General features: G+C 38.3%; 1 protein-coding gene across 5 annotated transcripts in view; it reads left to right on the forward strand.

The window, feature by feature from the left end:
• The window catches only part of LOC150097613 (papilin-like), a 1,184,257-nt gene that overhangs the window by 855,598 nt on the left and 301,851 nt on the right, over nt 1-26,808 (forward strand). For all 5 annotated transcript variants that reach the window (XM_090407770.1, XM_090407771.1, XM_090407772.1 and 2 more), the window contains one exon: nt 9,664-9,861. In XM_090407770.1, the coding sequence (XP_090263896.1) occupies nt 9,664-9,861 (198 nt within the window). The remainder of the gene's footprint in view (nt 1-9,663; nt 9,862-26,808) is intronic.

Genomic DNA, 26,808 nt, shown 5'->3' on the forward strand with positions numbered 1-26,808 from the left:
GTTTGTTTTTCACTTTGTCAGACTATAATAAATTTAGTTTAATCTTTTATCCAAGTGTGTGCAAACAAAGTTTGTGCCTGAAAGTATCTTCAGGACTGGGGTAAAGTGGTACAACACCGGGCGACTCCTTGCAAAGGTGGAGCAAGATACCTACTCCTATCTCAGTATCTCCCATAATGCAGACCTAATGTTATCTGTGAGAGTCAACATGGATTTGTGAAGGGATGCTCTTGATTTAGCAATATGCTAGCCTTTTATGATAAATTACAAGAGCATTAGATGAGGGAAAGGCATATACTGCAATTTTCTTAGACTTAGCGAAGGCATTTGACAGGGTGCCACATGATAAGCTGATATTTAAGTTGCAGCACATGGGTCTGGATGTCAGATTGGTCAACTGGATTCAGGATTGGCTGTCCGATAGGTATCAGAGAGTTGTGTATGGTGGAGCAGTTTCAAGGAGGCAGAGGGTTACAAGTGGGGTCCCACTGAGCTCAGTGCTGGTCTATATTCTTTATCCTTTATATCAATGACATTGTCAGTGGATTGCAGAGGGATGTTCAGTTGTTTGCAGATGATGCAAACCTGGGAAGGATTATTAGTAATAGTGCAGATGCGGCAGCCCTGCAAGAGGATTTGAATAAGCTAGATAGATGGGCAAATGAATGGGGGATGTCAGTTTTATGCAGCAAAATGTAAGGTCTTGAGGTTTGGGACAGATTGATGGGACACTGCATACTCTATGGGAGGAGTTATACTGGAGGAAGTAGGGGAGACAAGAGATCTGGGGTTGATGATTGTTTGATAGAAACCTGAAATTCAGGGGACATATTACAAAGGTGGTGAAGGTAACACAGAGGATTGCTGCAATAATGAGAAGGACACTGACCTGCAGAGATAAAAGAGTTATCAATCTGTTGTCAGACCACACTTAGATTATTGTTGTCAGATTTGGTCCCCAGGATTTGAAGGGTATAAATTAACTGTGGAAAGGGTTCAAAGGTGGATAACAAAGATGGTTTCGGGACTGTACAATGATAGTTATGAGGATCGGCTGAGGGAATGTGGACTGCAGAGTTTGGTGGATAGAAGAAGGAGAGGTGATATGATTGAGACTTTTAAACTGTTGAGAGGTGGTTACAGGGTAGACTTTGGGGAGTTCTTTCGTTTGGTTGAACAGCAGGAAGGAATGATGATATGGAGCCATCCCTGGAAGTTACGAAAAGAAACTGTAAGCAAGAGGGTGAGGAGTGGTTTATTTGTATGGAGGGTGGTTGAACCATGGAATGCATTGCCTGATAGTGGTGAGAGCAAGAACGGTCAATGAGTTTAAGGAGTGGTATGATAGACTTTGTGTTAACCAGGAGGGACCTCCCACGATGAGTCTTGATCGACTTTGTGTTTCCTAGGGAAGGACCTCTCGCAATGAGTCTTTTGACTCCATGGAAGCCTGAATAATAATAATAATATTCCTCTCTCTCATTAGCTGCTCTTGTTACTTTGTTATAAAAGGCAATCAAATTACTAAAACATAAATGCCTCTTAACAAATCCATGCCAACTTTCACAGATAACATTACCGCCTAAAGCTCTATATGACATTTCACCAATTTCCCCCAGATTTTAAGAAGTACTGATTAAATACAAACTAGTCTCTAGTTTGACACTTGCATTTTTCTACCACCTTTATGCCATCTTCCCTTCTTCCTCTACTTGGGCACCTTTCCCATACCCAGACTCTCATTGAAAAGCCAAGTCAATGGAGCTGTCAGTTCTTTTGTGCATTTGCTCAAAGCTTGTGGTGAAATCCATTGAGGTAACTTCCATTGAGTTTGGTGGATAGAAGAAGGCGAGGTGATATGATTGAGACTTTTAAACTGTTGAGAGGTGGTTACAGGGTTGACATTGGATTGTTCTTTCGCTTGGTTGAACAGTGGGAAGGACTGATGACAAGGGGCCATCCCTTGGAAGTTATGAAAGGAAACTGTGAGCAAGAGGATGAGGAGTGGTTGATGGAATGCATTGCCTGATAGAGTGGAGAGAGTGAGAACGGTTAATGAGTTTAAGGAGTGGTATGATAGACTTTGTTTCCTAGGAGGGACTCTGATAGACTTGTGTTTTCTAGGAAGGACTTCCTGCGATGAGTCTTTTTACTCCTTGGAGGCTTAAATAGTAATAATAATAATAATAGTCCCATTGCTTTATAGACATCCACTGTTCCCAGCATTTGAAACACACTCTCCTCTTGCACTTCTAAATAAATATTGAATGTCCCCATCTCTTTAGTATTAAAACCTACTTATCCAGGATGAAATACCCTAATAAAGTGTTCATTAAACAACTCCTTCTATGTTCTCTGCATTGATGACTACATTCCATGAAGACTTCCATCCTTCTGTAACACTGTCATTCCTTGTCATACTGGCAGCATAACGACAGAATTATTATTATTATTATTATTATTATTATTACTATGGGCAACTCCTAGGAGTCCTTAGACTCATCGAGGTCAGGCCCTAACATCGTGCCAAGAACAATTATTCGACATTCACACAGTATCTATCATACCTCACCTTGAACTCATTGACAGTCATGACACCCACAACAGACTCGGGCAGCTTATTCCACTTATTCACCACTCTCCAAGTAAAATACCTAGCTCTAACACCCTTGCTAACCACACTCTTGCCCAGTTTCCATGGATGGCCCCTACTCCTCCCACCACTAGTCCTATTCTCAAAAATATCTTCTGAATTAATCTTATAGAAACCCTTCAGTAATTTCAATGTCTCAATCATATCACCCCTTTTCCGCCTATCAACCAATTTCTGCAACCCACAAATCTTCAACCTGTTCTCATAAGGTTCATTCTATAGACCTGCTATTATCTTGGTTACTCATCTCTGAATCCTCTCCAAATCCTCCACATCAAGAAGAAACCCTGGTGCAGAAATCTGGACACAGTAGTCTAGATGGGGTCTTATCAAGGCTTGATATAGAGGAACAATAACCTGCTTGTTAAAGTATTTTTCAGCAACCAAGTGATTTGATGAGCTGATTTAGCCACTTTTGCAATGTACTCCCTAAACTTCAACTCTCTATCCACCAACACTCCCAAATCCCTGGCCTCATCAATCTCCTGGAGTATGGTTCCACCAATACGATATACTGCTGCTAATCTTTTCACCCCAAAATGTCCAAACTGTCCAAATCATCTTGCAAAATTTTGACATCCTGTGCACTCACTATTGCTCTACCCAACTTTGCATCAGTAGCAAACAAATGAACACTTCCTCTCAGATCCTTTCCTATATCGTTAATGAACAAATTGAAAAGTTGTGGTCCAAGAACAGAACCCTGGTGCACACCACTAGTCAGGGCTGTCTTTTAGACTCTACTCCTGAATAAACCACTCTCTGATATTTCTCAATCAACCACCCTCCTAACCATCTCACCAACCCTATATCCATCCCCATATGCTGCAGTTTATTTACTGATTAGAATTCTATGTGGTATCCTGTCAAAGGCCTTAGCAAGGTCCAGTAGAATCACTGTAAACCCATTATCCCTATCCAGTTCAGCCGTCACTGTGTTATAAAACGTGAGCAAGTTACTGAGGCATGACCTACCCTTCACAAAACCATGCTGTCCCCTATACAGTATTCCATTTTCATCTATCCAATCCTGTATTTTTCTCTTGACTATTTTCTCCAAGACCTTGACAACGATTCCTGATATGCTGATCGGTCGGTAATTTATATCAGCAATCTTGGAACCTCCTTTATGCAGTGGAACTATTTCCCCCTCTTTCCACCCCCTCAGGACTAACCCAGACCCTAGACTCAAATTAAACAAAATGGTCAAGGGCACAGACAGTTCTTTAGCCGCTTCACGTACGACACAAGCTGGTATCCCATCTAATCCCAAAGATGTATTGACATTGAGGTTTTGTAATAGACTATTCACCTCCACTTCATTCACCACAATTCCCGTATAAGCTATTAGTTCATTCATTCATTCATTCCTGCAATGCACCACCTGGATGATATACTCTTGCAAAGTGCTTGCTCAGTAATTCAACTATATCAACTGATTCGGTTACCTCCCTACCATCGGAATTCTTTATAATCATTCTGCCATATACATTTTTTCTTTTACTTGCAACATATCGAAAAAACTGTTTGGGATTCTTTTTAGCCTGCATGGCTAATGTTCTTTCATAATCCGCTTTTGCTTTTCTTACCACACTTATTACCTTCTGGCCTGCGCTTTATACCGTTCATGTGCCTGCCGGTCACCTTTCTCCTTAAATTCCCTCCATAGTTTTTTTTTTTTGCAGCTCAAGCTTAATGGTGTTATTCATCCATTTAACTCCTACTTGATTTATTATTCGGACTGTGGGTATACTGTCATCTATTGCTTCATGCAAACACTTTTTAACCGTCCCCCATGCATTACAACTTCTAGCCCTTGCAGTTGTACATGCCATGGCACTGTACCAATCAATCTCCTAAGCTTGTCATACTTACCAGCCCAATAATTCCATATGTACCCTGTTTTAATTGTAAATTCCTCACCTTTAGCCACCTCCCAAATCAAGACCCTATGATTACTCTCACCAATTGGTGGCAACGTGGTCATATTCGTTACAGCCAAATTCGCAGAAGCAATTACTAGGTCAAGCACCCTCTGACCCCTACTAGTTTCCATTACATGCTGTCGCAGATAGTTATCCCTTAATAACTGCAAAAAATCCAATTCCTTCCTCCTATGTGTCCTTTCCTCCTTCCAATCAATGTTACCATAGTTGAAATCTCCCATAATAATTACCCTCCTTCCACTCATTTCTTCTATTTTCTTATGCATACTATCTCCACCATCTATTCCATCAGCTGGTCTATAGCAGCACCCAACTGTATATTTTGTTCTGCTAGTCTCAATCTCACACCAAATAGCTTCAAAATGTGCTCTTTTCTTTATTCTGCAGTTCCACTTCTATTCTCCTTGGCTGTAGCTCATCAGCTATCATCAATAACACTCCTCCCCCCATTTTATTCTCCCTGACTCCTGAACATACCATACCTCTCACATTCAATCCCATTAGCTATGTCATCTTCTGTCAGCCATGTTTCACTAATGCCAATAACCTGTGGCCTGGAAGTGCCAACCAAGGCCAAAAATTCTTCCTTCTTGTTCCTAATACTTCTGGCATTAGTATACATGAATTGCGGAAGCCCATTTGTCTCATCCCTATTTTGATGCCTTATACTAACTATCCCATTCTGATTTGATGTCATTTACTCGCTCGGGCATATTACACACATTCATAAACTCAACTGTCTCCCTAAAGTCTGCATATCTACTCCCCCCCCCCCTTAGTAACTCTAGTTTCCCTGATTCTGCACTTTCACTTCATTCAACAACATCTTTTCAAGTCTCCGTACATCGAATCCATTCAAATGTAGACCATCCATCTTATATAAATTCTTTTGCCCATCAAACTCACTTCACACATCCACAAATTCCACTCCACTCCTCCTGCATTATCCATGCATAAAGTCATTAGCAATTTTGGCCCTCCTTCTATACTCTTCATTGTCATACCACAGCAACAGACTCACCATCCTAACGCTCTCACTCTTCTCTTTTGTTACCTCAAATAATTCTATCAAATCCTCTCTCATAGCCATTTTGTCTCCTTTCAAATCATTCATTCCTGTATCAATTCTTTCATCCTCTGTTTTTGCATTCTAATTGACTTGCTTACATCCTTAACGTTCGCACCAGGTTGATACGATTTTGTTAAACTCTCATCTATTACACCTCTTACTAAAGAATCTCCGTACAACACTCGCTGTTTCATTTTGTTTACACTCACTATCATACTCTTATTTTTCTTATCGTTCTTTTGCCGTTTATTAGTTGGTACACTTGGTAAACATTTTTGCCAGCGCTCCAGCTGCCGATTTGCCCTGTGTATCGATCCACGTAACCATGCGATCTCATTCATTGCATCTGTCTCATCATTTTTATTCTCCGATAATTTATTCATTCGTTCTGTATGTTTACCTTCATTCTCACTTTCAACACCACTCTCACAGCTATCTGGTACTATCTCGCAAATATTGCTATTCATACCTCGCACATCATATTTTCTACATTCTCACTTTCAACAACGATATCACTTTCATGACCTGAAACACTCTTTAAATCCTCACATTCCTTACACTTTCTGCACACATTCACTCCACTATCGTTGTCTAACCAGACTCCAACCACTCTCCTCAAAGCATACATTTCGCTAACAGTACACTGAATAAAATCTTTTAAATTAAAAGTTTTAGACAAAGATGGCGACCTGGACATCATTATATTCCTCCTTATTGGCGCCATCTGCACAAATAATCATATCTATCGAATCACTAATTGGAAACTCAGAAAACACACAAAAAAAAAATCCAGACATGCTAAGATATGAAAAGTAAATAATACTATTTAAGATTCAAGCAAATTTACCAATTATTACTTAAAATAACACTTATCTATTCAGGAGCTCGCTACAAACACTACACACCATGTAGCCCTCTAGTGGCTCTGACAAATTGCTTTAGCAATTCTGTTGTTATGCAGAAATTAGGATTTTCTTTGAATCTCAGGATCAATCTGTTCTCACATTCAAGTTTTTCCTTGTCTACCATACTAGTCATTCTTCTGGCCTGAGTGTTATATTCTTTCTGCATATGCTCTTCACCCCTCTCCTTTTGGCTCTTCCATAACCTCTTTTTCACATGCAGTTCCCATCCGATGTAATTTTTTATCCACTTTACACCAAACGGTGTTCTGTTTTTCACTTGAGGTATACAACTTACCATTGTAATCAATAAATATTTATTCGCCAGTTTCCATGCACTGATGGTATCTTGCTCTTCCGATTCCTCTTTTATTGAGCTGCCCTAAGTTGATTTCTGAGATTATTAGAATTATCTGCCTTATAATTCCACATATATTCCTTTCTCTTTGGTACTCTTACATGTCTTGGGGGATTTTCAAAAACTATCTTGTAGATGCAATATCTAAATGTATTCCAAGGGTTAGAAGATTAAATAAGGTAGGTGTGAGATGGATGAATAAAGAGATTAAGCATGCAATACAGAGAAAAAGGGCATTGTGGAGGCAGCATAAGAGAAGTGGAAATAACCAATTTCATGAGTTCTACAAAGACCAGGCAAGGAGGGTGACTTGGTGGGTGAGAGTAGCTAAAGAGAGGTTTGAACAGCAGTTGGCTAATGAAGCCAAAAAGAATCCTAGGGAGTTCTTTCGATATGTAGCCAGCAAAAGAAAGAATGATTATGAAAGGATGACATTGATTGGAGAAAATGGTATAAAGACAGATGTTGCAGAATGTGTGGTGGAGATACTTAATGAGCAGTTCATAAAGATCTTTCAATCTTGTAAATGTGACTTCGTGGAGAGATTGAGAGCAGTTGATGATGGGGAGGAGAGACTGACTGTAAGTGAGCAAGAGGTGTTTGGGGAGTTGAGTAAACTAGATGTAAATAAGGTTGTGGGACTTGATAATATATCACCGCGTATTCTGAAGGAATGTGCCAGGGAGTTGACACCTGCCTTGACATATTTTTTTAATATGAGTCTTGCACTTGGTCAAGTTCCTAAGGAGTGGAAGGAGGGCAAGATTGTGCCACTTCATAAAGGAGGTGATCGAACTCAAGCATCAAACTATAGGCCTATCTGTGTGTCAGGTGTTGTGGTTAAGTTGTTGGAGAAGCTTGTGAGAACTAGGATCCAGAGTTGGGTTGACAACAATAGTATTATATTTGATGGACAGCATGGATTTGCTAAAGGGAGGTCATGTTTTAGTAATCTACTTACTTATTACAATAAAGTGACTGCTTTCTTGACCAGAGGAGAAGGATACACACTAATGTACTTAGATTTGGCAAAGGCTTTTGAATAATTACCTCATGATAAGTTGACAGTCAAACTAGAGCGAATGGGGTTGGATATTAGATTAGTGCATTGGATTGGAGACTGGCTATCTGATAGGTATCAACAAGTTGTGTATGGGGGGTGCGATATCCAGGAAAAGGAAAGTCACTAGTGGAGTGCCTCAGGGGTCTGTTTTAGGGCCATTACTGTTTAACTTGTATATTAATGATATTGGCAAAGATTTGGATATTTGGATATTATCAGTTGTTTGCAGATGATGCAAAGTTGGGACGAACCATAAAGAGTAATGAAGATGTTGTGGCCTTACAAGAATACTTGAATAAACTGAGTGATTGGGCATGGAAATGGGGATGTGAGTTCATGTTGCAAAATGTAAGGTTTTAAAATTTGGAAAACAAAGATGGGATACAGAATTTATGCTTGATGAGAATATATTATTGGAGATAGAGGAAATAAGAGATCTGGGGGTGATAGTGGATAAGGATCTAAAATTTAGGGGACACATCGCCAGAATTGTGAAGACAACACAAAGGCTTCTGGGAATGATGCTGAAGACACTGACGTGTAGAAGTAGGGAGAGTCTTGTTTCGTTGTATAAGACTTAGATTAGGCCACACATGGACTATTGTACCCAGATTTGGTCACCTGGTTTTCAGAAGGATGAAGAGATGTTGGAAAGGGTCTAAAGGCGACTGACTGGGGTAGTTTCTGACCTCTGGTATATCGAGTATGAGGAAAGATTGAGAAGATGTAATTTGCAGATTCTGGTGGACAGGAGGAAGAGGGGAGATATGATAGAGACCTTCAAGTTGCTGAGGGGTTGTTATAGGATCAATGGTGGAGAAGTTCTAGAGAAGTTCTACAGAGAATGGTGGGAGATCAGGGGGGAACCAGAGGTCATCCCTGGAAACTGTATAAAGAGGGTGTGAATAGGGGAGTGAGAGGTAGGTTTTCTTTTCGTTCAGAGTTGTGAATGATTGGAATGCCTTGCCTGAGAGTGTGGTGTCAGCAAAGAGTTTGAGTGTGTTTAAGACACGGTATGATGAGATGTGGTGTGATAACAGGACTTCCCAGATGAGTCTTTGACTCCATGAGGTCTTGGGGTAATAATAATAATAATAATGTCATTTCATCCTTCAAGTCAAATTCACATGGGTACTCTCTTCAATTTAGAGAAGAAATGCCATCTCAGTTACAATCAGATCTTCTGATGCTATGACCAAATCCAAAACTCTTGAACCTCATATTTTTTTTACTACATGTTGCCTGATACATTTGCCCTTCAAGTATTCAAGAAATTCCATTCTATAGTTAAAATCTTCCATAACGATCATTCTTTTTGCACACGCCAAACTCATCTGCTTCGACATCTCCTGATCTTCTCCCATTATAATGAAAAACTTATGTTATTTTCACTGCCATCTTGTAACACATCTAACTATAAATTTGCCCTCAAAATTTATGTTAAACAGCAAATAGATGAAATTTGTTTTCATTTTCTAAAAATAAATCCTTATTTATTATTTATTAATTAAGAGTAAATACTTTGTCTTAATACAAACTAGCCAATTATATATGGTTTACTATAATAGCACAGTTAGAATAATATTGAAGATGGTGATAGGAATAAAAGTCTAAGTATTTAATAGTTAATTATTGTTTTTCTTGTTCTAATAAATATTTGTTTTGATGTCAGATGTCTGTAAATTGCCTGTAATACGAGGGTCTTGCAGTGGATCTTTCACACAATGGTACTATGATAAAAATTCAGATGAGTGTCATGAATTCTCCTTCAGTGGATGTCAAGGTAATGCCAACAGGTTTAATGATAAAGAGACATGCCAGATACAATGCATAAAACAGAAGATACCTATACATACTCCTATCACAAATGGTAAGTTTAAGGTTTTACATCTGTCTGTTATAATAAAGAAAACAAAATAAACATTTTGGAAATTTTCTGATTGCTTTCTTTCATAAATGTTATTATTTGAAAATATTGTGCTGCACATTTATTCCTTTCTGCAGAGCACCCGTTTGTTATGGTGGAGGGAACCTTCCATTGATAGTGCTGGACCTTTTCATTCTACTTCATTCAAAATTATTTATAAAGGGATCTTCACAAGATCCCAACCAAATGCATAAACCTTTACATATAATATATTCACACACAAAAAAAGCAAGAAACAGAAAAAGTGCTTTCATGTATGAAAATGTACCATAATTTTTCATTATCCATGCAGCAGTGGAATAGCCAATAGGGAAAATATCACCTTTCCTAATTCAAATGGATTTGGAAGAATTGGCAGAAAGCACAGCATTAAAATAAAATAAAGGATAAAAACTTTGTTCAGTAATATAGAAACCTCCTCATAAATACTCATAACTACACAAAGCAACATTTACAGGAGAATGCCATATACTGTAAACATCCCATGAGTGCTTCATTATTTTAGAGGAGTAATATCAAAATGGAATCTCCCTGATATTCTAGATGAGGAGATATGTTCAGACCTAAAAAAACTAAGTGAGAGCTATAAGGCACATATGGAGAAATAACAAGTAATTGACCAGGAATATCATATTTACTTCTTACAGCAAAACTTCCAACTTCTGTAAAAAAAAAAGCAGGATATCCCAACTATCCTGTAAGAATCTACATCCCTGATCCACACAACTGCTTTAAATATCAGACATCCAATTATTTGCTACCATGCCTAGCACAGGTGGTAGACCCATGGCAGGATGAAAACAAAGCCTACTGTATAAAAAAGTCAAAACACATAATTGAATATATAGAGACTCCAACTTACTCCTGAACTTACCAAAATTGAAATGAGGAACAATAGATAAAGAAGATCGAAACAGATCAGAATATCTTTTATCAGATGAAGAGGAAGTTCCCACCATCACTATTTCATCTATTTTGGTATCATCTTATGCAGAGAAGGTATCTATAGTTCAGGGTCGTCACCAGATTAGATCACGCCTTGAAGCAAACAATTAAATATCTGCCCCTGAATTGCTATTTTGTTTTTATTACAAGAGAAACATTAATGAAAAACAATTACCGTATTTGCCAGCATATAAGATGCACCAGCCTATAAAACGCACCCCCTTTTTTGTAAAATTTTTTAGGAAAAAAACTTTATCACTGAATATTATAATGAATTTGCAGTATTTCAAATATAAAATATAAAGTTTATGAATCTTGAACACCAGGATGTTGATCCAGTAAAGTTGGCGATCCCTCTGTTAGTGGTTATTGCTTTTGTTTTGTATTCAGTTCTGTTTTTGTTTTGTATTCTGCCTCAAGTTCTGGCCATTTTGCAGTTCCACTTTGTAGGTTATGTTTACTGTGAGTTGCTTTTTTTAGATCCTCTTCCTGATTCCACCAAGTTCTTATTATTTTCTCAGTTGGGGTGGCCCAAAATGCCTCTCTGCAGCCCTATTTCCATGTTCTTTAACATACTCAACAATCACATGTAGCTTTTATGCAATATTATAGCAATACCAGCGTTTTTCAGCCATAATTTGCCAAGATATTTAGAGAAAATTTAACGGCAGAAATTTATCACCATTCATAATAACCGTGACAACAATTGGAAAGTTTAAACGACAGGAACACAGCTGTAATCATCAGTGACAATGCATGTGCATCCACTGAACTCTACATAACTGGAATGCTCTCACACAGAAAGGAATCGCGTAACTCGGAACAGAGAAAATTTCCAGAAATGAAAGTAATAAAAAACTGAGTATCAGCGTATAAGATGCACCCTGTTTTCCAGACCTATTTTCAAAGAAAAAAGTGCGTCTTATACGCCGGCATTTATGGTACTTAATAATAATAATTAAATGTTTGTTCTACGGGGATATCACACAATAAAACTGTTTATAAGCTCTTCTAAATTTAAATTATGAGCTATGTCCACTTCTATCGATATAGTTGCTAGACCAACCAATCTTTCTTGGATCATTGCTGTTCGCAAATAATTTTTAATCAGTTTAAGCTTGGAAAAACTTCTTTCCACACTTGCTACACTAACAAAATGTTAATACAGCGATGGTGCCTACCACAATATGGCTGAACAAGCGCCCTTATTAAGCCGCATATATGCAGCTTAATATAAGGCACCATAAGGCAAGCTGCCTCTATGCTACCCTGTTGATGGTACTGCTGTAGTTGAATCTGATGATAACATCAGAAGATTTGTCAAACAACCTTTGTAGCTATTACTTTACTTCTAACTGGGGAAAATGATCATGTGGTGATGACCTTGGAGGTGGCATGTGGAGTTTGCAGTCAACCAAGGAATTATCTAGTACTACAGAACCACCGATTATGAAAACTTAGGAGACAGCTTGGAGCAGTTGCATAGCATGGCATAAGAAGCATCAAAAATAGTAGTGCATAGGAAATGAACGAGAGATGTTTGAGGTATGTACTATTAGACTGATTATAAAACAGGACCTGCAAAAAAATAAAATGTTATGGAGGGAATTTAATAAGAAAACTGATCAGTATGCTCATTAACAGTTTGAAGGTAAGAAGGAAGACCATTATGGTAAGGAAGGCAAAATCAGACTATCAAAAAAAAAAAAAAAAAAAAAAAAAAAAAAAAAAAAATCCCATTGTGCTCTTTTGTTGTACTGCAAGTAAAACGAAGAATGATTCTGGAAATATAATTTTACTGAATGTTGATGGTAGGAAGGCAGTAAAGCAAGAAGAAACACTTGAATTACTGAGTGAACATGCTGAAAGGGTGATAGAGCAATGGAAGTTAGACTAGAGGATGAGGAACCTGAGGAGTTGAAGTTATTTTATTATCCTGAACTCCATAATAATAATAATTTCTTAAAATATTAAGAAATTATTATTACTATTACAAGAAATTATATCATCATCATTATCATCAAATTCCTGCCATATATCTTCAAGGGATGTACAGGATATGATAGTACTACATGAAAAATTTACATCATTACTAACTTCCTATCTACAATTTTCTTCCAAATCAGTCTGTTACCCATCAAGACTCCAACATTATCAGATCTTATATTTCTATCTTCTAAGGCACTTTTCACCATATCAGTCCACCTATATCTTGGTCTTCCTATGGGTCTTTTTCCTGCTAACCTGACAGAGAGCACTTGTTTTGCTAATCTTTCCTCTACCATTCTGTTTAAGTCACCATACCACCTGAGATTAGCTCTGCTAGTGCATTCCTGTATGCTAAACAATGTCAAGTTCTTTCCTAAGATCCTCATTTTTAATATGATATTGCTATGGATGCCATCTGTTCACGCCTCTAATCTTTCTCAGGACTCTCATATCTGCAGTCTCTAGTCTTTGGTCAAGTGTTTTACTTCTGACCCAGCTCTCAGATTCATAAGTTAAAATTAGTTTGAACACCGTCTTGTATACAGCTAATTTAGTTCCGACTAATTTCTCCCTTATTCCATATGAATTTATTTAATTGACTTCCTACCATACTGGTGTTGTTGATTCTGTTGTCTATTTCGATATTTAATTTACCATCTTCACTAAAAATTGTGCCTAAGTAGCTAAAATGTTTCACTTGTTCTATAGGTTCTCCATTCACAATGCAGTTGATATTTTCAATATTTCTGCCTATTTTCATTGTCTTTGTCTTGTTATTGCTGATTTTCATACCAAATTTATTACAACAGTTATGCAGTTTTGTCAGGGAATCTTGCAGACTTGTACTGGGTTTATTAAAAAGTATAACATCATCTGCAGAGAGCTGAGATTAACATCTCCAATTTTGATATCAGGTTTAATACCACTTTCCTTCATAATGTGATCCACATAGATAATGAATAACAGAGGGGATAATGTATATCCTTGTCTGACACCAGATTTAACATCAAATCATCTTCCTGTACTTCCTGAATTCTAACTGCTGAATTACAGCTAAAATAAGCCTGGTTGGCTGAGTGGTTAGCGTATCCACTCTCCAGCCAAAAGGCTATGGGTTCGAATCCCGCCGTGGGCATGGATATTTGTGCTTGTCTGTGGAAATACCAGTGGTGGTTGGCGTTATGCATTTTGGGATGAAAAAATTAGCAGCAGTATACCACATTGGTGGAACTGTACTCCACGAGATTGATGAGGCCAGGGACTTGGGAGTGTTGGTGGATAGGGAGATGAAGTTTAGGGGGCACATCGCAAAAATGGCTAATTCAGCTCATCAAATCACTTGGTTGCTGAAAAATACATTAACAAGCAGAGACAAACAGGTTATTGTTCCTCTATATTCTAGCCTTGATAAGACTCCATCTAGACTACTGTGCCCAGATTTCGGTGTCAGGGTTTCTTCTTGAATGGGGAGGAGGTGGAGAGGATCCGGAGATGAATGACCAAGATGATAGCAGGACTATGGAATGAACCTTATGAGAACAGGTTGAAGATTTGTGGGTTGCAGAAATTGGTTGATAGGTGGAAAAGGGGTGATATGATTGAGATATTCAAATTACTAAAGGGTTTCTATAAGATTAATTCAGAAGATATTTTTGAGATCAGAACTGGTGGTGGGAGAACTAGGGGACATCTGTGGAAGCTGGGCTAGAGTGTGTGTGGTAAATGAGTGGAATAAGATACTAGAGTCTGTTGTGGATGCTATGACAGTGAGTGAGTTCAAGGCAAGGTATGATAGATACTGTGAGAATGTCGTATAGTTGTGTGGACATGATGTTTAGGGCCTCCCTCGATGAGTCTAAGGACTCCCTGGAGTCACCCGTAATAATAATAATAATAATGATTGTGCACCCTATTTCCTTGGTGAATACAAAAGTGGGCGGGGGGGACTTGTTTAACCTGGTGATGCACCAGCCAGCATGAAATTCTGTCATGTACTATCATTTCACATTGTGGTATAAGCCAATAAGAATACAATTTGGCCTGCTAAATCCCAAATTGCCAGCTTGTCCTCATTCGTTCAGTATCCAGGTAGATGCCTAACAAGGTGAGGTATTTTACATTAGGTCAGAAGCCCTAGTCGGTTTCCAGGATTCCTTTAAAGGCTATGGAGAGGTCTCCTCTCAGTTATACAGCTTTGACTCTTAAGCACCCCTCCCATTTTTAATTGCTGTAATGTATCAAGACACTTTTCCCATACATTATTATTCAGGCCTCCATGGAGTTCAGAGACACACTGTAAGAGGTCCTGCCTAGGAAACAAAGTCTATCGTACCACTCCTTGAACTCATTGACCATTCCTGCTCTCACCACTCTATCAGGCAACACATTCCACGGTTCAATCACCCTCCATGCAAAGAAACCACTCCTCACCCTCTTGCTCACAGCTTCCTTTCATAACTTCCAGGGATGGCCCCTTATCATTGCTCCTTCCTGCTGTTCCACCAAGCAAAAGAACTCCCCAGTGTCAACCCTGTAATAACCTCTCAATAGTTTAAAAGTCTCAGTCATATCACCTCTCCTTCTTCTATTCACCAAACTCTGCAGTCCACATTCCCTCAGCTGATCCTCATAACTAACATTGTACAGTCCTGAAACCATCTTTGTTATCTGCCTCTGTACCCTTTCCACAGTTAATTTATCCCCTTCAAATCCTGGGACCAAATTCGAGAACAATAGTTTAAGTGTGGTTTGATCATGGTCTTATACAATGAAATAATAACTCTTTCATCTCTGCAGGTCAGCATCCTTCTCATTATCACAGCAATCCTCTGGGTTATCTTCACTACCTTTGCAATATGCTCCCTGAATTTCAGTTTTCTATCAATCACCCCCCCCTGATCTCTTGTCTCCCCTACTTCCTCCAGTACAGCTTCTCAAATCATGTATGCAGCCTCCCATCGATGTATCCGAAACTTCAAGACTTTACATTTTGCTGCATTAAACCAGCACCCCCCCTTTCATCTGCCCATGTGTCTAGTTTATTCACATCCTCTTGCAGGGCTGCCACATCTGCACAACTACAAATAACCCTTCCTAGCTTCACATCATCTGCAAACAGCTGAATATTCCCATTGGCAATGTCATTGATATAAAGGTTAAACAATACAGGTCGCAATACTGAGCCCTGTGGGACCCAACTTGAAATCTTCTGCCTTCTTGATATTGTCCCACTATGCACAACTCTGATACCTATCAGACTAATCCAGTTGACTAACTTGACATCTAAACCTATGTGCTGCAACTTAAATATCAGCTTATCATGTGGCACCCTGTCAAAATCCAAAAAAAAAAAATGGCAGTATATGCCTTTCCCTCATCGACTGCTCTTGTCTGTTTATTATAAAAGGCAATCATATTACTAAAGCAAGAATGCCGCTTAACAAATTCATGTTGACTCTCACAGATAACATTACCTTCATATGCCCAACACTGTATATGTTCCCTCACTAATTTCTCCAAGATCTTCACAGCTATTGATGAAGCACAAACTGGTCTATAATTAGACACTTCCAGTCTGCTACCACCCTTATGCAATGGCACTATCTTACCTTCTTTCCATTCCTTTGTTACCTCTCTCATAGCCAGACTTTCATTGAAAAGCCAGGTCAATGGAGCTGTCAGTTCTTTAGCAAATTCTCTCAAAACCCATTGCGAAATGCCATTCAGTCCCACAGCTTTACTGACATCCAGAGTACTTAGTATTTGGAACACACTCTCCTCTTGCACCCCTAAACCTCGAACCTGCTCTATCCCTCTAGTATTAAAACTTACTTCTCCAGGATGAAATACTCCAATAAAGTGTATGTGTTAATAGGAGCCCATTGGTGATGTGAACCATGCATGATTATGAATTCTAAGGATTTCTTCTCTTGTTTGGGAGTTGTTTATGGTCAGGTTTATGTTGTACTGGCTTAATATGTAAAGTTATGTGTTTGTGGTTGGAGAGCCACAGTAAAGAATATTTATGTTAATGTCACCTATTAGGATGAGGCTATCTGTTGTGCAGTTGTTGATGTACATATGTCTAATTCTTGAAGACAGCTGAGTGGATTGTATCTTGGTAGAGCCTCTGCTACTAATGGCTCAGTTAAGTAAGTTTGAGCGCGGTTAGTAGTTGGAAGGGGACCCATCGTTCAATGCTGTTGGCACACTCTCCCTCGATCAGTCTTTGGACACCCTGGAGGTGTCAAATAATAATAATAATAATAATAATATTGTGTTTATTGTGTATTTGTGATTGTGTCTGTTGTTAGTTATGGTTTTGAAAAGTAATGTTTGTTCGTGTTCAAAAGAGGTTATAGTTTCGGTCACACTATGCTTTTCATTTATAAATGCCATCAAGTTGGCTCCTCGTTTTTGTGGTCTACATAAAGTATAAGACTGTTAATTGTTAGTTTATATTTTTATGCAGATATTTGTATAACACTTACAGAAACTAGAAAGTTTCTGGATGTTACTGAGCAGTGTTGAAAATGCAGAAATGTAAGCCAGTATTTCTTTATGCTTCATATATCAGTGTGGCAAGTTCAGAATTTTTATACAAATTGTCTATCTATTTATATAAAGATTCATAAATATCACAGTTAACATTTTCTGGCTGAATATGTTTGCCATCTTAGTGTCAGATATGTTGCAACACTTACCCTCTCTATAGGATGGCAGGGGAGGTGGGGGAGGATTAAGCACGACACTGGTTAGGTCAGATTCACATGAGATTACATGAATGCAGTTTTTCACCCTTTCTAATGAAGACCTGTAAGTTGTCCTTAGTCCATAGAAAATTATACCTTTTTTTTTTCCCTTTTTAATTTTCCTTGCTTGATACAATAGGTTTTGAAATATGGGGTCAAGTAGATTGTCATGTAGATTGGAGTTGTAGTTTGAGAATTCACATTGTTGGCTTTGCCTTCTTGCTTACAGCTAAAATTTGATCTCTCAAGCTTTTACTGATGAAACATTTGATCACTGGTGGTGGTCTCTGGTCTCTCTTTGTTTTGTTGTGGTCCTTGATTTACAAATGCAATACCTGGCAATCAATTCTGTTACAGATTACTCATCTCGAAGGTCTCTTTTGTTATGCATACTGCTTATCATACCGTGCTTTAAAGACATTCAAATTCTCTGCAGACATCACACTTATTAATATCAAGTTTGCTTAATTCCCCTATATTTGTTCTTCACTATCTGTCAGTCTCTCCTCATTATCAGCCACTCTCAAACTCTCCATGATTCACAAGAATGGAAGACCTTTATGAACTGCTCATTAAATATCTCAACTATATCCTCTTCAGCAGTTGTCCTTATGCCATTTCTCCAATCAATGACATCCTACCATAATCTTTTTTTTTTTTTTTTTTTTTTTTTTTGCTGGCCACATATCAAAAGAACTGAACTTATATTGAAACTGAATTCATACTGAACTTTTGCTACCCTTACCAACAAGTCATCCTGCTTTCTGTTCTTTGTATTCCTCATGGAACTGATTATTACCACTCCTCTTATGTTGCCTGCATAATGCCTTTTTTCTCTGTATTTCTTGATTCATTCATTTCACACCTACCTTATCTAACCTTCTGACCTTTGGAATGCACATGGGTTTGAATTAATCTAAATTATCGGTAGTAATGAGATAAGTAAAGTACTTGCTATACCCAGGGCCGAATCAACACCTTCTTGGGCTCCCGGTGGGAAGAGATATGCCAGACCTCCTATCACATTTCCTAATGTTCAGTAATAATAATAATAATAATAATAATAATAATAAGATAATCATCACTTTTGAAGTCCCAAATAATTCCATTGGTGGATGTGAAGGCAATATTCAAAACAAAAATAACACAACAATTCACTCCTTCCTACCCACACGCTTCCCCAGAACAAAATTAACATTATAAAGTGACTTTTCTACTTTGATATGGCAAAAATATGTATTAGGCCATCAAAGTTAATATTTTGTAAAATTTCATGTTCAATGCTCATTAAACTTAGGTGGTTTAATCGTGACTGTGGCATGCTGTTTCTTAATTCATTTTTTAGTAATTTCATTTTAGTTCACAATAAGAGAATGGGATCCCAAGCAGCCGCCAGGTTCGGTGTTACCTTAAAACAGCCCTGGCTTTACCTTTCTGTATTTTGTTGCTTTTACCCCATGACTGTTTTTACATTTCATTTTTTGTCAACATTGTGGATAACACCATTCAGTGCTTTTGGTTAATTCTTTTTGCCTTCATGTTCAATGAACACTTTATTGGAGTATTTCATCCTGGAGGAGTAAATTTTAATACTAGAAGTATAGGGTAGGTTCAAGGTTTAGAGGAGAATGTGTTCCAAATATTGAGTACTCTGGATGTCAGTAAAGCTGTAGGACTGGATGGTATTTCACCATGAGTTTTGAGAGAATGTGCTAAAGAACTGAGAGCTCCTTTGACCTGGCTTTTCAATGAATTGTATCACCTCTCCTTCTAACCATAATGGTGGAAGACAAGACGGAGCTAAGTTTTCATTACTGTATTTAGTTTTATTTCATTTTATTTAATGTACTTAATGTTTTGTTTTGCTTGTAATTGTTTACTTATTTAGCGTTTATTTTTTTTTTGATTTTGAATAATTAACGATTATGCTAGTAGTCCCTCGGTAGTAACAAATGATGGCGGATTCAGCTGCAGTCGCAAATGGCATGTCACCAAGTCCTCCGCATTTTTAAGCACTCTATTATAAGCAATATAATAAGGGAGTTTGTGGCATGCAATATTTGCGTCATGTATGCGCCTCGGGAATTGGATGTCTGGTTTGAGAGAGAGGATGGGGTGCGTGTGTGTTTAAAGTGCAGGCAGTGGGAAGAAATAAATGCAGCAGATATCTCAATAACCGACCTTTTTGCTCCAGGAACAGGAAATGAATACAGGAAGATGAGTAGTGTGATAGGAGAGAATGAAGAAAAAATGTGAATGAGAAAATAATAGTTGATATTGTAGAAGGCGTGAGTCACTGTGAAAATTTAGATGGTTTTGTTTGGGAGAGTGAATTTCGATTTAGAGTGACTGACCTGCACAGGGAGATAGAGGAACTAAAAGAGTAGGTGGAATGTCTTGGGAGAAGTATGATAAGAATGAAAGATGAGATTAGAAGAATGGAAGAGATAAATGCAAGGCAAATTGGAGTAGGGGAGGGAGAGAGAGAGAGAGAGTTTTGGGAATGATAGGAGAGGAGAGAAATTTGTGAATGATAAAAGAGGAGAGAATGGAATTGGATATGGAAATGGAAATAAAGAGAATGGAAACAGTAGGAGAGACGGAAAGAGAGAGAGAGAGGGGTATGGCAGTGCTAGAAGAGGAGAGAATGGAATGAGAGAGAGAGAGAGAGGTATGGGTGTGCTAGAGGAGGAGAGAATGGAAACAGTAGGAGAGAGGGAATGGTAAGAGGTTTATTGTATGGGTACTCAATGATCTGTGGTGTTCAAAATAGGATGCGTGAGGAGTGTTTGCCAGGAGGAACGATAGAAAGGGTGACTTTGGCATTTAAGAGAGGTGAAAGGGTGGATAAGATGATTGTGATGGTGGGAACAAATGACTTGAGTGGCGGTTTAAATAGGGCAGTGAGAGATATGAGATTCTGGCTTGAGGTGGTACGAAAGAAAACACAGAGAAGAATGATAGTGTGTGTTTTGCCTAGGTATGATAATGATGAACTGAGCAGAAGAGTGGTAATATTGAATGACATAATAGCTAGAATGTGTGACAAGAGAGATCTGGAATATGTGGATGCATGGATTGCGTTTGAGGACAGAGAGGAATTGTATGCAAGAGACCACTTACATTTGAATGAGGAAGGACGTAGGCATCTGGAGAGATTGCTGTTCGGAAAAAGTCAGTGTGTCTCAGGGAGGATGGTAGCAGGAGTGGTCTCTTGTGGGAATGGGTACTTGGGAGAAGGGGGACGACATCAGGTAACACTGAGCTCAGTGGAGTCTAGAGGAGATAATGCTGGGTATAGAAACAATGGCATTTATATGCTATATACTAATGCCAGCAATATCCGGAATAAGGGAGAGGAATTGGTGGCGCAGATAGCATCAGCCTGGCCAAAAATTATTGAGATCACTCAGACGTGGTTGACAGAAGAGGATATAATAACAGGAATAGAAGTCGCTGGGTATAGCATTTTTCGGCAGGATAGGAAGGGAAAGCGTGGTGGTGGAATACTGCTTATGATAAGTGACGACCTATGTCCTCTAAGAGTGGAGACTTTGAAAGACAGTGACACTAATGATTTTGAAAGCATATGATGTGAGGTAGAGGTGGGCAAGATAGGATATTTAGTGGGATGTTGCTACAGACCCAGGAGTACAGAGGGTGGGGACCAGGAAATGTTTAGATAGTTGAGTTTGGCAAGTGCAAGAAGAATGATTGTTATGGGAGATTTTAACTACAGTAGTATAAACTGGGGAGAAGAAGATGCATGTAGCAATAAGGAAATGGAATTTCTAGAATTCTTTTGGGACAAATGTCTTAGGCAACATGTAACAGAGGGAACAAGAGGTTCAAGAATTTTGGATTTGGTTATAGCATCAGAAGAGTTGATAATAACTGAGATGACATCTCTCCCACCAGTTGGAGAGAGTGACCATATGGTTTTGACTTGGAAAATGAATAGACATGCAGGAGTATCAAAGAGACGGGAACGTATGTGGAATTATAAGGCAGGTGATTATAATAGTCTAAGACATCAACTTGGGGAAGTTTCATGGAGGGAGGAATTGGAAGGCCGGGATATTATTAGTGCGTAGGAAATTAAAATTATGAAAGAATATTTGTTAGCAGCAATGGTAAGTTGTATACCACGAGTGAACAAGAGGACACAATTTGGAGTAAAGTGGATGACAAACAATTTTAAACAGGAATTGCATGCGAAAAAGAGGCTGTGGGAGAGATATAAGGAGACAGGAGAAGAGAAGATGCATGAAGAGTATAAGACACAGGCCTGAAGAGTGACTAGTATGGTAAAGAAGATGAAACTGGAATATGAGAGATTAGCCCTAAGATCCTAAGAAAATCCTAGGGAATTTTTTAGCTATTTGGCCAGTAGGAGGAGAAATGACTGTGGAAGAATGATATTGCAGAATAAAAATGGGAATAGAGTGACTGATGCAAAGAACATAGTGGAATTGTTCAATGACCACTTTATTGGAGTATTTCATCCTGGAGGAGTCAGTTTTAATACTAGAGGGATAGGGCAGGTTCATGGTTTAGAGGTACAGGAGGAGAGCGTGTTTCAAATACTGAGTACTCTGGATGTCAGTAAAGCTGTGGGACTGGATGGTATTTCACCACGAGTTTTAAGAAAATGTGTTAGGGAACTGACAGTGCCTTTGACCTGGCTTTACAATGTAAGTCTAGCTACTGGAAAGGTGATCATGGAATGGAAGGAAGGTAAGATAGTGCCATTGCATAAGGACGGTAGCAGACTGGAAGTGTCTAATTATAGACCAGTTTGTGTATCATCAGTAGTTAGTAAGATCTTGGAGAAAGTAGTGAGGGAGCGTATACAGCATTGGGCAGATGAGGGTAATGTTATCTGTGAGAGTTAACATGGATTTGTTAAGGGGTGCTCTTGTTTTAGTAATATGCTAGCCTTTTATAATAAAGTTACAAGAGCAGTAGATGAGGGAAAGGAATATACTGCCATTTTCTTGGATTTAGCGAAGGCATTAGACAGGATGCCACATGATAAGCTGATATTTAAGTTGCAGCACATGGGTCGGGATGTCAGATTGGTCAACTGGATTCAGCATTGGCTGTCCGATAGGTATCAGAGAGTTGTGTATGGTGGAGCAGTTTCAAGGAGGCAGAGGTTTACAAGTGGAGTCCCACAGAGCTCAGTGCTGGTCTATATTGTTTATCCTTTATATCAATGACATTGTCAGTGGATTGCAGAGGGATGTTCAGTTGTTTGCAGATGATGCAAAGCTGAGAAGGATTATTAGTAACAGTGCAGATGCGGCAGCCCTGCAAGAGGATTTGAATAAGCTAGATAGATGGGCAAATGAATGGGGGATGTCAGTTTTATGCAGCAAAATGTAAGGTCTTGAGGTTTGGGACAGATTGATGGGCCACTGCATACTCTATGGGAGGAGTTATACTGGAGGAAGTAGGGGAGACAAGAGATCTGGGGTTGATGATTGTTTGATAGAAACCTGAAATTTAGGGGACATATTGCAAAGGTGGTGAAGGTAACACAGAGGATTGCTGCAATAATGAGAAGGACACTGACCTGCAGAGATAAAAGAGTTATCAATCCATTGTCAGACCACACTTAGATTATTGTTGTCAGATTTGGTTCCCAGGATTTGAAGGGGATAAATTAACTGTGGAAAGGGTACAAAGGCGGATAACAACGATGGTTTCAGGACTGTACAATGATAGTTATGAGGATCGGCTGAGGGAATATGGACTGCAGAGTTTGGTGGATAGAAGAAGGAGAGGTGATATGATTGAGACTTTTAAACTGTTGAGAGGTGATGACAAGAGGCCATTCCTGGTAGTTACGAAAGGAAACTGTAAACGAGAGTGTGAGGTGTGGTTTCTTTGCATGGAGGGTGGTTGAACCATAGAATGCATTGCCTGATGGAATGGTGAGAGGGAGAATGGTCAGTGAGTTCAAGGAGTGGTATGATAGACTTTGTGTTTCTTAGGGGGGGGGGGACCTCCCCTTGATGAGTCTTGATAGACTTTGTGTTTCTTATGAAGGACCTCCCATGATGAGTCTTTTGACTCCATGGAAGCTTGAATAATAATAATTAAGATTAGGGTGGCTGATTAGAATTTCACAGGCCTCTTGAAATTTGCTCTCACACCACATTTTGGTATTGTGTGATGAACAAGTGCGTTTCTAGTCAGTTCAATGTAGAGTATTCAGAGCATGATCAGAAAGGTCTGATTTTTCATAGTTATTAAATTTAATGTGTAGTTATATGTTCCTTTTTTGGATAGGAATGGTGAATCTGGTTTTTCACCTATATAACGCAAATTAATCAGATGTAATGAATATGGTATACTCGAGAGTGAGCCATTGGAAGATGTGGATCATTGGAAGAGTTGAATAAGTTCTTTAATTGTGCAGGAGGTTTAAAGGTGGCATTAAGGTTGTATTTCTGTATGTTTATTTTATCTAATATCCCTTTAATATATGGAATAGTTACAGTTTTATCGTAATCTAGTTTATTTTTATTATTAGGTGTAGTCTTGAGAAGAATTTTGTTGAGTTTTGCTGTAGCCATTTATTATTAAGGTATTGTTAATAGTGTTTACTCATGCTTAGTGCTTGCTCATTGGAGCAAATTTTTAAAGCCCTGATTTTTGCTGTGTTAATGACACCTAGTGTTTGGATATTGGTAAGAGCTTATGTTTATATATTGGCCAGTATCTGTAGACTTATGGTAAACAGGGAAGGATGGACTGCCAGAAGTAAGATGTTTGACAAGTGTATCTAGAAATGGAAGTGTGTGTGTGTTCTGACTTTCAATTTGAGTTGTGAATTGTATGTATTTGTTTGGATGAGGAAGGTATATAAAGTCTGGTAGGTTAGGTAACAAAAACATCATCATCAAGGTACTTAAGCAAGACTTTGGGTTTTAAAGTAAAGGAATCTAGAGCATGCTTCTCAAAAGCTCCCATATAAAATTTGACAATTGGGAAGGGGATAATGGCAATTCCATGGTTGTGCCTTCTTTTTGCAAGTATAAAGTATTTTGCTAAACAAATTAACCAGAACACAGTACATGAGCAAAGAACACCATGGTATTGAACTAGAATTTTTCCTATAAAAGAAGAATTGTCATAGATCAGGACATTTGTGAAAAAGACAGAGATGTCAGAACTAACTAATAAATCACTTTTAGCATTTTATCCTTTTTTATATAGGAGAAGGAATGACCTGCCAACTTCTTGAGTGATGATGCTAGTTTCTTCACTTCATGAGAATAGGGGCTCTCGATACCTTCGACTATCAGCCAAAGCAGTACTTTCTGCTTATGAATCTTAAGCAAACCATAAATTCTCAGGTAATGAACATATTGTGGAAGTAGTTTTTTTAACTGTATGTATCTAACTATATTCCCTGAAGGATTGAGGGACAGAGGAACTTCTCATGATGAGTCTGTGACTCATGGAGGTGTGAAGAGAATTACAATAAAAGTAAATAGTATCTTATAAAATATTAGACAATTTCCAGTGAGGAAAAGAAATGTTATGCAGTATGTGAAACTAGATAGCTGTGGTGTCAACTCATTTTTACAGAATATCTAATTCTCTGATAAATATCCATCCACACTTGACTCCATTTTCTTAAAAATTATTTATCGGTTTATTTATTTTTAATTTTTAGTTTACCTACACAGTATTGAATTACAAAATGAAGAGAGAAAGTGCTAAGAAGTTCAGAAGTCAAAAAAAGCTTTTTTTTTTTTTTTTTTTTTTTTTACACAATTCAGGCAGCCCTTGGTTTACGATGGTTCAATTTATGGTGATTCACATTAACACTGGATGCCTGCGCGTGCTTTCTTCCTGTAGTGTGGTCTGACTGAGAAACGACTCTAGCAGGCACTCTAGTGTTTGAGTGTTTACCGAGCTACTACGATGTATGTGTATCAAACCTAGTTTTACTGTTGAATCTACTTAATTGTTCTATTTAATTTTTTTACATACATACCTATTTAAATTGATAAAGTACGTAATTACATACCATGTCTGATAAAAGAAGTGCAGAAAAGTTAGCAGAACTTGGTGTTAAGAAGGCAAGGAAATCAATCACACTTGAAAAGAAGATGCAGGTGATTCAAAGAATGGAAGATTGGCAGACATGTCTGTAGAAGTATGAACTTACCTCCATCAATTGTTACTACAATTATGAAAAATGCAGATAGAATAAAACAGTCTGCGCAACAGTCTACGGCAGTATTAGATGCAAAACATGCAAGTTATAGCAGGGGTAAACTTCATGAAAAAAATGGAAAAATTATTATCATTATGGGGATGGATGACTTGAATCAGAAAAACATTCCTCTGATGCAGGCTGTTATAACTGAGAAAGCAAAAACAATTTTTGAGGATCTTAAAAAGACAGATGGAGGTGAAGAAACATTTTTAGGAAGCAAAGGTTGATTCATGAGATTTAAGTCTTGAAGTAAGTGCCATAGTTCAAATTATGTGGTGAGGCAGCAAGCGCAGATGTTGCAGCAGCAGCTGCTATTCCTAAAGAATTTCAAGACTGTGTAGAACAAGGAAGTTATCCTCCTGATCTCATTTTTAATGTTGATGAGACTGGGCTCTACTGGAAAAAATTGCCACCACACACTTTCATTTCCTGTAAATGAAGGTTCTGCTCCAGGTTTTAAAGCTGAAAAAGATAGATTTATGCTTTTGTTGCAAATGTCTCCGGAACTTTGAAGCTTGAACCAATGTCAGTGTACCATTAACAGACATCACGTGCCTTCAAGGGTCTAAAAGCCATGCTGCCAGTCTATTGGAAATGGAACAAGAAAGCTTGGGTTACACAAGACGTTTTTATAGATTGGTACACAAATTATTTTTGTCCTACCGTGCTTCGCTTCTGTAAAGAAAATGATTTGCCAGCCAAGGCTTTGCTTCTCTTGGATAATGCCCCTGGACATCCTCGAAACCTTGCTGAAGTAAGAACACCATCGGATGTCAAGGTTGTTTACATGCCCCCAAACACAACATCATTTTGCAACCGATGGATCAGGGGAGTATATCAACCTTCAAAGCCTATTACCTCCGTATAACATTTATGGAAATGGTAAGAGAGTCTTGGACACTTCAGGAAAAACTATTAAAGACTATTGGTGGTCATTCGATATTTTGAAGGGCATTAACAACATCA

Source organism: Typopeltis vanoorti, chromosome 17 (genome assembly GCF_054136105.1).
Source record: "Typopeltis vanoorti isolate ZY-2024b chromosome 17, IOZ_Tvanoo_1.0, whole genome shotgun sequence".
In the NCBI taxonomy this organism is placed as follows: domain Eukaryota; kingdom Metazoa; phylum Arthropoda; class Arachnida; order Uropygi; family Thelyphonidae; genus Typopeltis; species Typopeltis vanoorti.